This window comes from Eurosta solidaginis, chromosome 1 (genome assembly GCF_040869045.1).
Source record: "Eurosta solidaginis isolate ZX-2024a chromosome 1, ASM4086904v1, whole genome shotgun sequence".
Classification (NCBI taxonomy): Eukaryota; Metazoa; Arthropoda; class Insecta; order Diptera; family Tephritidae; genus Eurosta; species Eurosta solidaginis.
The window spans coordinates 271,448,365-271,465,455 of record NC_090319.1 but is presented as its reverse complement, the minus strand read 5'-3'; the positions used below and the strand labels follow the sequence as shown (position 1 = coordinate 271,465,455).

Below are 17,091 nucleotides of genomic sequence, written 5' to 3'. Positions count from 1 at the left end.
ACCCGTTTGGATGCAAGCTCGCAACATGGGTGCTGTAGGGGCAAATCAACTATCACCAATTTACTAGAATTTACCAATCACGTTTCTAATGGATTTAGAAGAGACCTTCACCGATGTAATTTACACCGATTTCAGTAAAGCTTTCGACAAAGTATCAGACCCATTACTTATTCATAAGCTCGGTCAACTTGGTTTTCAACCCCGTTTTATATGTTGGATTTCTTCGTATCTTGGTAATCGTACGCAAAAAGTAATCTTTAAAAATGCACTTTCTGGGGTCATCAATGTTTCTTCTGGTGTTCCTCAGGGCATCCATCTTGGTCCGACTCTGTTGTTGTTGTTCATAAACGATATATCTAATACAATTAAATACTCAAAAATCTTAATGTACGCAGACGATGTAAAACTTTTCAAATCATATGCCTCGGCTGAGGAACATTCCTTGCATCAAATGGATTTAAATCACTTGGTTACCTGGTGCAATGTAAATTATATGCCGCTCAATCTTAAAAAATGTAAACTCATGTGTTTTTCTCGGAGAATTTCGCCACCAGCTTCATATACAATTAACAACTATAGTCTAGAAACTGTAAGTAATTTTGTTTACTTGGGAGTCATGATGGGTTCGAAACTTAGTTTCAATCTTCATATTAATGCTACAGTGAATAAAGGCAAAAGCGTTTTTGCATTTTTAAACGGTGGTCGAAAAATTTAACTAATTTAACTAACTAACTAAAGCACTTTATACACCATTAGTTAGGCCAATATTAGAATACAGCTCAGTAATCTGGAATCCGCGTTATCAAGTAGTTCATGCAGACAGTCTCGAATCAATACAAAAACAATCTTTACTATTTGCCTTAAGAAATTTTCCATGGGACTCTTTAACTAATCTTCCACCTCATACTAATCGATTAGAGCTTAGCAATATTCCAACTCTTGCTAGTCGAAGGGAGATGTTTGGTGTAATATTTATGACAAAACTTTTAAATGAATCAATTTCGAACCCATTCCTTCTGAGCGAAGTGAACTTTTGCGTTCCCTCTCGGACATCGAGATACCTCAAACCTCTTCTGCTGAAACAATGTAGAACTAATTTCGAAAAAAATGAACCTTTTCGGCGTTTATGCCAAGATTATAACTCTCACTCAAACACATTTGAAAGCTCGGGTTCCCTTTTTTCTATAAAAAAGATTGTTCTTACTTCTCTTAGTAATTAATGTATAATACGTTTGCTTCTGTTTTCATTAAGTATTACGCTTGGCTGATGAAATCTGTTCTGTAGCTGAGCAGTCTCAGATCGCGACACTTGACAAACCGCTGCCCATCAAAGACTCGGCAAAAGCAAAAATAAAAAATAAACAAACAAAAAAAAAATTATTCTATATATATATAAATCGATCGCGTGAACAGGATTAGCCTGGTTTCATTGGGCCACTTGAGGGCAGCGTGCTGCCTCAACGTCCATTAAAAAAAAAAATCCAGTGGTGCACAAAACTAGCAGAGCTTCGAATACAAACGGATCAATTTTTGTAGAAATATATGTGTACAAGGAGAATTGAGAAAAATATGAGCAAAGAGTTCACGCGTGAGATGTTTGCTGCTTGAAGAAAAATATTTGCTTTGCTGAAGCTTAGTCGCTCCGCTCACATGACATGTCAAGTGAACGCCGTATAAATTTCCGACGCTCTGCGAAGCTCCTTTGGGGCATCCCTGCTCTCATGCACATTGCTTGTAACAATAAAAACATAGTTCAACGAATCAAGGGTCAAAGAATAAAAAAAAACTAATCGTAAGGGGAGTTCAGGACTTTGTACAAATGGTCTAGCATCATTGTATTTGCAGTATTGTGTGGCAAATCAGTAACTGTCAAAAATGTTAAGTATAATTTTAAAATGAAAAAATTGTTCGCAATCCGCAGCTCATATTTGCTAATGCAACGTTTCCAATATTAAATGTACAAAACTCTGAGCTGCCTTATTATCAAACCTTGTGCACATTTTTGTGGTATATATCTCATTAAAATTTTTTTTATTATATACATATAAATCTTTTTTTTTTACTGCAAATGGTAGGAAATATGCACAATATATGCATAAATCAAAATCACTTGCGTAAATTAGATTTACAGATAAATATTATGTAAAAGATTTATGACAAGGGACTAAACCACACAAATATAAATTCAATCATAATAGGATTAACGGGATTACATAACAATCATGTATACATGTATGCAAATTGTTTTTGGAATAAAATTGTTTTTTCATAAGTTGAAGATATTATGCACAAAAGTATCCGCAATTAATTGAATTATTCCATATACAAATTTTTGTTTTAAGAAACTTATAGTTTAATTTAAAAGAACGTCATCAAACATTTTATAGGATGTATTTAAGGATTAGTAAATTTGTATAAAAGTTATAAAAAAAAACTTATTAATCAATTTGTGCTTAAAATATAGCCTAAAATTTTTAAAAAATTATGATATCCAATTTCATTTTACCTTCTCCAACAGGCGCCGTAGGTGGTGATGGCGGTGGTGATGGTGATGATAAGGAAAAGGCAGAGGAGGAGGAGAGGGAGCGGCAGGAGGCCATACGTGAGGCCGAAGAGCGACGAAAGGAGAAACATCGTAAAATGGAAGAGGAGCGCGAAAAGATGAGACAAGATATTCGTGATAAGGTAAGTTATAACAATCTCTCTTTAAAGCATGTTTCTAGTTAGAAAGTATCAACTAAATAAAAAGTGTGTGATGAATATAATAATCACAAACATTTTTTCAAGATCTTGATACCAATATCACACTCGAAGTATTGACAGGCCGACAAACAAAAATAATTACGACAACAAACACGAAAATAGCAGTGGAAATTTTTTTTTCTTTTTTTTCAAAATTCCTTTAATTGGAATCGTTGAAGAAAAAAATGTCACGAATTTTGTGACTAAAACCATGCAAACTAATCCCAGAAACACAAACAACAACAAAAATCTCAAAAACGTTTTCGAAAAAATTCTTATACTTGAGAAATTTCTTCAAACATGGAGTTTGGGTTTGATGGAAACGTAGCGTTAGAGCTTGGATGCCTTGAAATCAATCTACGCGCTATTGACTTTTGAAAATTTCTTTTTTTCTAAAAAAAAAATTGTTTAAATTGCACATAAAAATAAAAAATAATAATAAGAAAGTGCAAATCAAGCAGCATACAATCTGATTAAGTCATAGCCAAGCGTTTGACCCTCAGGACTAGAAATCTTTGGTGGGTTTAAAACAGAAATCACATCAGCCAATAATAATAAATTAATAAATAATATATAATATAAAAAGTATAATAATTAAAAAATTAAAACCAAAGCCATCAAAAAACTCATTAAAAAATCACTTATATATGAAAAATGAATACTAAGACGATGAAACCCAATAGCAAACAAGATATTATAATAATTCAGTACAACAAAATAGAAGCTTTTTCGTCAAATAAAATAACTATGGTTCTTTTCATAAAACGGACTTCGTACCCAACTGTTACGCTTATAGTCCGATTCGTCTGAGTCACATCTTATTTGAACTCATAGATTATTGGAAGACAACGGGTTGTTGGTCAAGTTGTAAAAAATGTGATAGAGTTACAACTTTAGGTTAGGTGTTAGTTAATATTACATACAAACACTGCAATTCTCGACGATTATTCCTTCCGTACATTTTTTATCCTAGAAGTAAAAATTCCGAGTAAATCTTTAGAAACTTTCTGATGCATCTTGTAAAAATGTAAAAAAGGGTTAGGGGGAAAATTTCTAAGTGTTAGTGTGAAATCTTACACATCTTATAAGCACCAATATTCTTTAGTAATGGCCGAAGAGCATTTTCTAACCTGTTAAGCTTTTAAATGCAAATTAAACTTAACGCCCTGGACTGTAATATTGTTCTGAACAATTTGTGTATTCGATGCCACCTTTCAGAAAAATACCAAAGTTACTTTTTTGCAACATTGTTGTTGTTGCAAGATGACTAACCCTTGAGTGTATCTGTTCATATCATGTGGGAAATGACATCAAAAAGAAAGTCTTCAAAACGGTGACGCGCCTCTGCAAAAGTCCGATAAAAACCCTCTCTTGGCTGTAAGTCTTCGTAAATACAGGACTACTAGATTATACCAAACAGTTAGTAGAAAACTTTGAGAAATAATCAGTTTTAAGTTGCTCTATCTTTTATAGAAAATCCATCGAAATTTTACAAAAAATTAAACATAAGCAAATAAAAAAAGAAAATTGAAACAAAACCGAAAATTTTTACCTAGCAAACATTAAGAGCAAAGAAAGAGTCAGAAAGGAGTCCTAATTCGGATCGTTTACGCTTATTATGAGCTCATTTATAAGTCTGGAATGAGTGCATTTCCCTTTTTTCAATGGTTGTCCGATATGAGCCTTTCTTCATACATTATATGAGCCTAAATATGAGTCCGATCAGACTCCCATTACGCTCATAAACAACAACTCATTAACTGCTTCTTATAGAAGTCTTTTCGGAGACATTTACGTGCCTTATATTAGGTATTAGGATTGCTCAACCAGGACGGACTTTAAATGCATGGCATTAAGAATGGGGAAGCACATCCTCAATATTGGTTGGGAAACAAGAGCTCCGAAGGAAACCCATAAAAGTGTTTTGGTATACTCACGTCAGCTCTAATCAAATATATAGAGGGCTCGTATGACCAACCAGGCAAACCACGGAGGCAGTTTTGTGGCTACAATGACACAGCACGAAATACTTACATTGTTAAAATGACGATTATTACGGATATGATTGGAGAGACGCGTCCATGCTTATTTAAATCGGCAAGACACTTTATAAGCTATAATTTTATTCAAATGAATATGAAAGATAATTTTTCAAAAGTTGTGTATAAAAAGGGTGGAGACACAGCAGTATAGGTTAGGTGGAACTGGCCGTCGTATAAACGTCTTGTTTGAGAATCAAACTTAAAATTATAATTTGTTGCTTGTTATAAAACAGCTCTGTCCTAATAGGAAATACTATCAGTTTTCTGGGACCTAACTTAATTGCGGCCCGGAGATTAGAGTACCCTGCCACAGCTAGTAGCTGAAGCCTTGACATCACGAACGCAGGTCGCAAACACAGAACGGTGCTCAACCGTTTTGGACTAATTTAGTTTTCAGTCAGAATACCCATTATGGGCCCGAAGTGTTATCTGCTTTGGTATGTGAGCATCATTGTGAGCCTAATGTCGTAAGATTTGCATATGGTGTAGAAAATATTGCAGTCGCGAGCTTCAGTTCACTCTTTTCCTGCTTGATTGATTGTATGCATCTCTTGTCTCTCTTGTCTCCTTTTCTCTCATATGTAACTCTTCGCGACCCAAGGCTCCTTTCGCGATTGCCACCTTTGGTCCATTTGGACCAAAAATGGTCCTTTCCAACCCCATTTGGTCCGCTGGTCCTTTTTTCCAATTTTGGTCCTTTTGAGGGTGTAATGAAGATCGTTTTCACTGAGGAAAAGATGTTCCACACTGCCCACAAAATTTTCCACACCTTCACTAACCCTTATATAATTTGTAATTTACCTCAATGGATTTCTTACAAAAAAATTGATGTCAACAAAATGTAGGGCCTAGCAGATAGTTTAGAAAAGTGTTGGATCTTGAAGCAAACCAATTTTCGTTAATTGTTGGTGAAACAAGCGGTCAATCAGAAAATCTTGTTTTGGTGGCTAGATATTTCGATCGTTTATTAAAAACTTTTCGTGATAGACTTTTGTCACTGTTTGAGCTTAAAAAAAGTTGTTGCAAATGCACGTACATCTCAAAGTAATTTGATGGAGTTGTCCACTGATGAAGACATTCATGTATTGAAAACTAAATAAGTTAATGAGACTAATTTGTTTTATATTAAGTGCACTTACCACTGTTTTATGTTCAAGTTATGCGATATGCTTCGTTAGATAATGAGAGTTTTTAAATTTTTCTCACACAGCACAAAACAAATTGATGAGTTTTAGGAATTCCAAGGCTAGTATGTTCTTCACACTGCGATGCGGATATATTTTCTATTTTTGTTTCTGGAAGTTAATAGCATTTCTGATATACAACCGTCAAATTCAATATCAGTTACAGAGTTAAAAGTTTCTATATATTTCCGATCTGCGCTAAAGAGTTCAATCAGAAAAATTAGGTCTGCTGATATTATTCCTTCAATATGAGTAATTTTAGGTGCCATGATATATTGGATATTTAAAAGATGTCTGTGTACATAATTTAGAATACTAAGTATCTTAACCCAAGAAATATTTTTATTGCAAGTAAGGCAGGAATATTTTTGGAAAGCGATAACTTAACAATTGCTCAACGTAGATCTGATATAAACGCTTTGTGCCAAATTATTCCCGTTGGAGAGCAGAACCCCAGAAACTTTAATAATAACATGGTTAATATTAACTAATTTCTCGTACCTCGTCAAATGGAAATTCGACCATTACTACACAGTTCAAACTTTTTACACTTTTCAATAGTAAATCTGAGGACTGTGGCTAGATTCAATTAATGTGAGTTTTGAAATGTAAATTTTTCTCTAACACAAATTACATGGAAATAATGTACATTTCAAAACCCATACTTACTGAATCTAGTCCATAGATGGGAAAATTGAAGCGTGAGGGTGCACTGGTAAACGGAAGAGTAAAGACTTAAATTTAAAAAAGTGGAGCACCCAGCTATTGGAAACAATTTTTTTTTTTTTTAACTTTTTGTCTGATTTTATAATAAAACTAGAAGACCCGGCAGACGTTGTTCTGCCCTAAATTTAGCCTATCCGCATACATTTTAATACGCTTTTTCCGTCTAGCTCTTCCCTCCCCCCTCGTCACTTTTTCCTAATCCTTTTATTCACTCCTTCCTCCGTCTTTTTCGCTTCATCTATCTCCATCTTCGTCTCATTCTATCTCTTTCTCAATCTCTTTCTCTCTTTTCTCTTCTCTCAATTTCTTCTCATTCTTCTGCATTCCTTGTTGCCTGTCCCAGAGGGTGGTATGTATTTCATTCCAGTCCCAGTACCACTCCCACTCCGAGTCTCAGTCCCAGTCCTAGTCCTAATCCCAGTCCCAGTCCGTCTCTGGATAATATATTACTCTGTACTAAAGCACTCATCAACAGCTTTCATTTGATATCCATATTGTATAAACACTGTCTAGGCATTCACTGGCCCACTTTTCGGCCTATATCTCGAGACCCTGTAAGTCGATCGCAACCAAACCTATGTAGTAACCACCGCGTGGGGTTTACGCAGCTTGTGTGAAAGTTTGAATAAAATCGACCAACGCATCTCTTCAAACACCGGCGACCAACTAACACACATTTCAACCTTTCTTTTTATATATATAGATTTTTATTTTTCACACTTCACTATAATATTAAAACGAAATGCAGATTTTCGTTGCTTTTGAAATTCGGCTTAAAAATTGCACATGGAACAACTAAAGACTCTCCTGAATTAAAAAAAAAATTGCATAGTACCTCTAAATCGCGGGCCCCCTCAGAAACCCCGGGTCCGGGGCTAATCCCACCCTCCCTCCCCCAACCCTCTTGGCGGGCCTGGTGATGTGCTATACTTGATATCATTCGCTATAATATTTTTTATTGATAAGCACGTTGTTTAATTAAACACCAACCAATTACACGGAAGTATATCCGCACCACATGCAAATGTGAGTGCCGGTGCGTATACATAACATTTTCTTATTACGTATAAACAAATAAAAAAATTTGCAATAAAATAATATTGCGAATATAAACTGAGATATAACGTATCCTATATTTCAAGTTTGATCAAACTACACCAGGGGTGAAAAAGAAATTCAAAATCGGTTCAGTAGTTTAGGAGTCCATCGTGAACAAACATAGTGACACGTGATTTTTATACACTAAAATTGATATAACCGAGCCCTGGATAAATTTAGTTTAAAAATACAATTTTTATGTAAATAAAACAGAACTAGTTTGGCTTACGGCTGGGGATTGCTCCAAGGATTTTCGTTAAAACAATTATTTATATAAGGCTTTTTATTAGAATGAAAGTGTGTGTGACTTTGTACTTTACCACAACCTGAAATCAAAAATTTTACAAAGAATTCGACACATTCGTGAATTGCCGAATTGTGTGTAAGCCAATTAAAACTACAAAAATTTGGTCCATTTGTTTGGATTTGGTCCTTTTTTTCGATGAATTTTGGTCCCAAATGAAAACATGGTGTGACAACCGTAGCGTCTTTATCGTTTAAAAAGTACAAAGTTAATTACAAACAAATACACAAGCATACGCCATCATTAACATTAAAATTTCCAAACAAATGTTTACCCATATATTTACTTGGTATTCCATTTATCCAACTTCACACTTTGCTATTATATACAACAAAAAAGTATCGTTAGCGCTCTTCAAACTTCAATAGAGCTACTGAAAGCACATTCCATTTGACGCATGAAAACTTTTTGACAGCAAAAGTTACCAAAATTCACTAAACACAAAAAAAATTACCCAAACCACGTTAAAAGGGTGGCGCTTAATATTGTGTTAAATATTTTATGCGCGCACACACATGGAACATTTTAGTGAGCCAGCGCCTGCAGCTTTGGCAGCGGTTTTATAGTGTTCGTCAGTTAATCGATTTTATAGTTTCTGCTGCTATTAACATTTACATAAAAACATTTAACGTACATGCATATGCTTGTTTTTGTTGCTGTTGCTCTTGTAAGCCTCCATCAACGCTTGTTAAAAGTGAGATTTAACAACTTCCGCCACAGCACCGCTGACATTACCAAACGCCATGTGCAACCATCATCAGCACCAGCGCTTAACCACTTTTTTAATAGCAATAATAACGAATACATAAGTGTCAGTGTGAAGGCATCATAGCGATGATTTTTGTGAAGCAACGTTATGTGTGGTGATGTCTATTCAATTGCAGCGACTTTTACCGTGAATGTGACCGTAGGGTCATAGAAGAGCAATCTGAATTGTGTGTCAAAATCATGCTTCCCAATAATCGAAATAACAAACAAAATGACAGCAGAATAGCTAGAATACTTTGAGAATGTCTCAGTAATTTACTGTGATATTCAGTAGCAATGACAAAATCTTAGGTACATAATGATTTTCCAACTTTATTTCGGTGCACCCTCGAAAGTATTCTGAGCGGGTGATTTTCTGTCATATTAATAATAATAAGGAGATATTTCTTCATGAATATCGTGATCTTCAGTTTTTATTTTGTTACTGGAAACAGTGACCAGTGGTCCATAACTGCTCGATTTACATTGCGACAAGCTGCAGTGATTTCTAAAATATGTAAAGTGACACTAGATACTAACTCAAGCTTGCTTCTTCAAGTAAATCCGAGTTTGTCTGGACTTAGTTTCTTTCGCCACCGACGATCTCCCAGATGTGTCCTTAGTAGATCAAGGAAGTACGCCTATAAACATAGATCTTGAAAAAAATGTTCGCGCTTCTAGAATCTCATTCTCGAAAATACTATGCTCTGTCCCTATTTGTCCAGAAATTTTGAGCATATACGGCATTGCCAACCATAGCTCAGACGAACGAATCGTCTTAAGGAAATTTCGTCTAGGAATGGTATTTGCTATCATTTTCGTTTGGCCATTTCGTACGTTTTAGGGCATAAATTAGCATATTTTTTAGTAGAAGAACTTCTTTCATCTTTATTGCTTCAACTCATACATCATTAAGGCGACTTTCCACAACTTTTGCAGATATATCTAACTTTCACATTCACTGAAAAGGCGACGAAAATTAGGAGTTCCATTGACTTTATAAGACTATTACGACGAGCGCTGTCCTTAACCCAGCAGCTGAAACTTTTTCCTTCAAGAAATTGGCTCTGTATGCAAATTAATAGATCGCTTCTTCATATCTTCCCACAGGGCAGTCAACATGCAGCGCATGATTACCTTAAGCTCTCTTTCGCTGAGTAATTGCACGTCACAGTTTTCAAAGTATGTTGGTCCAGTAGATCATCAGCTAACCTGCTTCATCTCAAGTTGCCTTGAATGAAGCTGGTCATTCCCCCTTTACCGGCTTTCGTTTTGCAGCAGCAAGTGCGCCACTTTGTAGGTACTGCATGCTTCATACCCGGAAAGATCTCTGACTGGCACAGGAAGCACTTTGGCTTTTCCGAACAAACTGGGATTTGATGGCCGTTCCGTCCACACTGTCGGTAAGCACAAGTTCTATCAGGGGCCGTTGTGCGTAGCGTAGATACGAACCAACGCTGCACATCCGCACTGTCTCAACCTATGTTGTAGTCATATGTTTCCCGTATTCTTCTCATTTTAAGAGAAAGTCTTCATCTTTGTCCATTTAAAGGGCTCACATCTTTTGACCGCAATAGTTGGCGGAAATCAGAGAAACGCAGACAGCATTATTTTGCAAGTAGTTTTGAAGAGAGACACGGATCCATCCTTGCATTACCTTACGAGCAAATTGCTTCATCAGCCGCTTTCTGCCACGTTTTTCAGGGTTTTTTAGGTAGAGCGTGCTCCATAATCTCTATTACTTTTCGCTGGGAAAAGTGTCGAGCTTCTGTTGCTTTGTCCACAGTGTTTCCTCAGCTTTTTGCTCAGCATGTATACTGCGCACAAACGTTCTTGCTTATTTTTTTTCTCACAGGCTTGCAAATCCACCGCTCCCATCACTTATATTTCTAGAGATATAAAGGGTAGCACTGATCTCGGTTGGGGTATTCCTGTCTGTACTCGAGAAGAAGTATGCTTCAATTTTGCTGATCTAGAACCTTATTCTGCCGCCACTATTAAGGTCCCTTTGGGAGCTGCTTTTAAACCAGTGCTCGGAGCACTTCGGTGCTTTTTTGAAAAGTGGTTTTACCGCCATAACTTCCTATATATTGACTTCTCAATTGAGCCCGCACCTCCAACCTAATAGTGAGTAGCTTCTAACGTACTCGGGTATCTTTAAAGGATTTTATAACACATTGACGATGACGACATTAGCCCACTTAACGTTGGAACCAAATGTCATATTTGCCTACCAATATAGCAAAACACCATAATTAACGTCCCGTGGGTAATTTTAATACAAGTTTTACCATTTGTTGCAATCAGTATCTTACATGGTTTGATCCTGAAGTTGTTTATTTAAACTTTAAGGCTGCATTCACTGACTCTATCACCGAGATACCTGGAGTATACATATACTGCTTAGCTGCATGGTCTAAGGGTGTTTCTTTGAATAGAATATTAAAAAAAAAAACTTCCTAATCCCACTTCCTTAATACTTCTTGCAGTACAAACTAAAGCAAATATATGGCCGTAAATTTTTGTCAAACCATTCGTATAAACTTTTTCATTAAAAACTTTTGGTGAATGAAAGTTTTGCACCCTAAACTTGAAACGAGTAATTTTGAATCTCTATTTCTACATTTTTTCAACTCTCTTGATACCTTAAAAAAATAAATGTTTATAGTCAAAATAAGATGGCAAAACTTTCTTGCGGCACAAAATTCTACTAAAAAAGAAAATCTTGAAAAGTATTCCACTAACACTTCTAAGGGAACGACATGCAAGATGTGAAACATTTTTACCTGCCTTCAAAGAGTAAAAACAAGAAGCTTTTTGTGTGCTTGAAGTGCGAACGCAAGGTCCTACAATTTTTTTTTAAACAAATGTACAACTTTAAAGTAATGTTGCAATGTGTCTCTTTTTTTGTTCCTTTTACTTTTTTAAAAGTCTAATAAGTGCAAAGAATGGAACGGAAAAATGTTGCATAGCGGCAGGCGCTTCCGTTTCCTCGCAAATAACTTTAAAAGCATGTCATTAACAAAGGGGACAAATTTTTGTAAGTTTATATCGTTAAAAGTGAGCGTCTTGATAGCGGCAAATGTAAAAGCTTTTATAATATTTAAATATGCAGAATTCATTACATCGCGTGTTTTAAATAGTTTAATAGTGGTGCTTAAATATTCATAGCTTAGAATTTTATGAAATAGTGATAGTTTTATATTTAATGAAGTGCAATGCTGTGATTTTAATTAAACTACATTAGTATTTGAGGGGTCCATTCAGCAATTTATATACAGTCAACTTTTAAGCTTATTTTATTTCTTGCTTCAGCGATATTATAATTATGCCTGAAGAACAATTATAATGACGGGAACTGCTTAAAAAGGGCGTGCAAAACTTTTGCAACGAAACAATTTAACATAATTCTTTATCTACACTATATTTGTATCAGAAGTGCACAACGCCGGCAATGCTTCGAATAAAAACGCAACTTTTTGTAGTAGTATGTGTTCACATGGATACTCTTTGAGCATAGGACTCTCGCATGAGATGTTTAAGGCCCGAACACATATGAAAAACCAATTTGACGATCCCCATACAAACATATTCAGTCAACTCATCTGTCTGATTGCATGTGTTTGTATGGAGATCGTTAAATAGGTTATTCTTATGTGCTCAGGTCTTTACAGCAGACGTCGGCCAACAGTGAAATAATTGTTCGCCGTCAATTCACACGTATTCTTATTCTCTTTCGTTTGTTAGTCACTAAGCATTTGTCAAAGATTTTTGGGGAATAAAGATGTTGCATGGCCGATCTTCAGTGGAAAGCAGCGGAACTTCACAAAATTCTAGTAGATCACTTCCACCACACCAGAAATTTTAACACAATTTTTAACATAACTTAAGCACTCAAAATACACTGATTGGAGTTTTATAGAGTAAAAATTTAAATTCTGAACAGATTAGCTAAATAAAAAATGTACAAATAATTGTTAAATAATAAATACAGACAGTGGTAGTTTAACACTTTCTGCTGTGGTGAGTGGTGAATGTAACCTACTAGAGTTTTTTGAAGGTTATTTCTTTATTATATTTTACTATTTTTCGGGCATGCAACATCTTTGTTCTTCAAAAATCTTTGCATTTGGTGCAGTAACATCGAATAGGTGCGTCGATCGCAATGTTCACGAATGTTGTCCATATGTATCTTAGGAGTACATATTTTGTTAACAAAAATATGTATTGGGGGGCATTTATTGTGCAAAAAACAGTATCTTAGGATAAACCTTTTTCCACTGAGTAGAATTGGCATAATTGAAAAAAATAGTAACAAAAGATTTTATCTTGTTGTTTGCTAAGAAGCGAATGAACAATGCAAAACGACGCATCAAGTGATGTGCGCGATCATCGCGCTCTCATTAACACATCTGCATTTTCATTTTGCCGACGTCTGGTTTACAACTTGAAGGTTATGCTCAAACTGATTGACTTCTTGCCTTACTGCAGCGGTCCTCACTTAGTGAAATAATTATTGGCGCCACTTCACACGTGTTATTATTTTCTTTTGTTTTTATTCGTCTTTAGTTGTCGGTGAACAAGCAGAGTAGGAACATCGGATGAGGCTATTATTTTTTAGCGCATTTGAGAAAAGATATTTTGCAAACAAACGCTCATGCGCAGAATATTTTCATGGTTTAATGTTAGCAATTTATTTTGTTTAAATTTTTCCTTAGACTCAAGTAATAAAGTAGTGTTTATATGGCATATTTTCGAATTACTTTTTGTGTGTTAACAAACATGCGTGTATATGTACGTCCTACCTCATTAATTTTTCATCAACAACTGAACCACCACCAATAAGATGATTTTAGTTTTAAGCTGCAGACATTGGTGCTTTATCGGTAACCCTATCGGTAACCTTATAACAGCTGATTCGACCAACCTTATGGGAATCAATGCAATCGATTATTGGTGCCGCTAAGGTCGTAACCGTATCGTAGCCAACCAATTGGTTTTTGATTTGCCGTCGTAACGATAAAGCTGAAGTCATTGGTGCCATTTATCGTATCACTGTAGTCGTATTCCTAACGTAATCAGCTGTTTATCGTTACAACAATAAACCAAAAATCAATTGGTTGGCTACGATACGGTTACGACCTTAGCGACACCAATAATCGATTGCATTGATTCTCATAAGGTTGGTCGAATCAGCTGTTATAAGGTTACCAATAAAGCACCAATGTCTGCAGCTTAAACAGGTGATTACGTTAGGGATACGACTACAGCGATACGACATACGGCACTAATGACTCCCGCTTTACTCACACAGCCACATTTTTCAAATTGGATACCACATGGAATAGTGTTCCGAAGCTCCCGAGTGCACCGCTGTTTTAGATTATGCGTCACTTCATACCATGTTGAAAGTAAAAACATTTTTTTGTAGACCGTCAGATAGGCACCGATACAAATTTATATCACACAATTTGTATGCAAAATTGATTTATTAAAAAATTAAAATTACTCCAGCCATTTAAAAAAAAACATGTAAAAAACACCGCTATTATTGGATAAGTGAGAAGTGATAAACTAAATGATAAACTAAATGATAAGATCGAAGTGAAAAGTATATGGAAGTTCAGTGAAAATACTTCTTTATATACATCCTTTAGTAGTTCAAATTGACTCTAGTAGGGAGTCCTTTTAACGAGTGACTCCCTAACGGAGTCAGATTGATCTCCGCAAAGGTTAAACAACAAATTAAGTGATAAAAGTGCAAGTGAAATAAAGAGAAAGTCATCGTCGAATTTGATAAATTTGAAAAAAAAAATTTAATATTTTTACAAAATAAACAAAAACAAACTACCTTATGCGCGGAAAATAAAATACTATTAGCTTAGAAATGCCAAACGTATCTTACAAATCTGAAAGTGTGATAAATTTAATGCGAGATATCTGGTGTCGAAGCATACTAAAAATTGAAACTTTTACGCTTGAAATATTTGTATATACATACATGAGAAATATCCAAAATAAAATTAAAGAAAAAAACCTTTTTTAAAAATAAGCTTTTATAATTAGTTAATAAAATTAACTAAAAAGTAAACAATAAATTGACTCTAAAGAAATATAACACTTTAGAAGTTCTCTGTCTGCGACAAAAAAAAATCTATGTTGTACATAATTATAAATTTTTAACATTAAAACTTTCAACCTAAATTACTAAATCTTAGAGTTTATATCACAGTCTTAATTATTCTAATAAAAGCGTATTAAATTTTGATGGTATAATTAAGAACATTTAGGACCTCCTTTTCTTACTATCACAATGTAACACGCTTTTATTAGAACAATTAGGACTGTGATATAAACTGTAAGATTTAATAATTTAGGTGTAAAGTTTTAATGTTAAAAATATATAATTATGTACAATATAGAATTTTTTGTCGCAGACGAAAAGGCATAATTATCGTTAAAGGTTACAATGAACTTATAAAGTGTTATATTTCTTTAGAGTCAATTTATTGTTTACTTTTTAGTTAATTATATTTTTTACTTTTTAGTTAATTTTATTAACCAATAATAAAAGCTTAATTTTAAAAAAGTTTTTTTTCCTTTAATTTTATTGTTCATTTTGTTCCCACGAGTATAGGACAAAAACGGTCCATCCCCCCAGAGGTCCATTGTAAAGGGATAAGGGCTTCAGTACAACAGGGTTCGCCCTGGTACCCTGAGGCGCAACGTTAGCGATATGAAATTTTTATACACCCTCATATCATTCAGCCCTCGGCACGTGCTCATCTTGGCATTGGGTCATAAATACTAATAATAAATCAGAAAAAATCCACATTCATAACCAACTAATTTTCTCTGTGGCAGAGATCGGAATCAGGTAACTTTTTTGATACTATAATATATCGGCAGCAATTTGAGTATGAGTACGTATAAAACAACCAAGCGCAGCTAGCCTGAGCTATTCGTTTACATACAAAAATTTTTTTGTAAGTATAAGCTATGATGCATATGGATACAAGCTACAACGGTCTCTCACGAACTATTCTCGTGTTTGGTTTGTTTTCGTATGAAATTTTAATTGAAATACGAAGGAAAAGTTTGCTTCGAAGGGTGGATTTCAAAGCGCAACTGCTAGCTCAGCTAATCAGTTATCAGCTGAGTGAAAGAAATTGTGCTTTTGAAACGATACGTTGAGCCAACTGTCAACAACCCATCGATAAAAACGTTGAGTGAATGGAGCGGAAAATGTTTATGCTCACTAATTTGCCGCAAAGTTGCAACTGTGCGTTCCAAGAATTTATCACTAATCAACTTCGCCAGCAGTGTTGCTTTTGGAATGCGCCCTATGCTTTGTTCAACTCATTCAAATGAATTTGTATATATGTATGTGCATACACATGTTCACGTGTTCTTGCAACAACAAAACGTTAAATACATACATACATACATATGAATATACAGATTTTCGAGAAAACATATCGTATGTGTTTGTCAAAAGTAGCTTCACATCGGATATCAGCATCTTCGGTTGTCAGATCTTTCGCGTTCAACGCTAACGCGGTCTCAGGATGAAAAAAGACTCTCAACCAAATTACTGATACGAATCGCTACGTTTGAATAACCCTGACTGAGTATGAGTACACGATTTTTTATATCATGATCCGAATATATTGGGGCATATTCATAATCGAAATAAAATGTGACTAAGTTAGTTGAAGCATTTTTGACAGAGATTACATATAAAATCGGGTCAAACAGTGTTAGCTAACTTAAAATCATATTTTATTGTGACTTTGCCTATGTCGCGTTCAGTTTACAACTACTTATTGCAGATCTCTGCTCTGTGGGTTAAATTTGTTTTAAAATAATAGCCGTGTTTTTTTTTTACACGTAAACGTCTATACGCTTATACTTTATATGGACTGCTAACGCCCCGATTCTCAGCGTTACCGGTAAAGTTGTACCCATAACATTATGCAACCGAATATCGTTACCAGTTCTTTTATCCGCGATTCTGGCCAAAGTGGTAACGCTTTCATCACCGAAAAACTCACCAATGTCTGTGGAGAAATTTGGAAGGTAGTTTTCTTCGCTTTCACGGTTGCCACTTTGGACCATTTGGACCAAAAATGGTCCCTTTCAACCCCGTTTGGTCCGCTGGTCCCTTTTCTTCAATTTTGGTCCTTTTAGGCAGTAGCCACGTTTGGTAATTTTCTTTCTTTTCACTCAGGTAAAAATTCACAATATT

The 17,091-nt window shown here is 35.1% G+C and overlaps 1 protein-coding gene across 10 annotated transcripts in view; it reads left to right on the top strand.

Moving 5' to 3' along the window:
* Positions 1-17,091, top strand: part of cpx (complexin) — an 818,351-nt gene that overhangs the window by 745,751 nt on the left and 55,509 nt on the right. For 7 of the 10 annotated variants that reach the window (XM_067760772.1, XM_067760773.1, XM_067760776.1 and 4 more), the window contains one exon: positions 2,528-2,685. In XM_067760772.1, coding sequence (XP_067616873.1) covers positions 2,528-2,685 — 158 coding nt within the window. Of the gene's footprint in view, positions 1-2,518; positions 2,686-17,091 lie in introns of all 10 variants that reach the window. The other 3 variants (XM_067760775.1, XM_067760778.1, XM_067760777.1) reach the window with 1 other exon arrangement.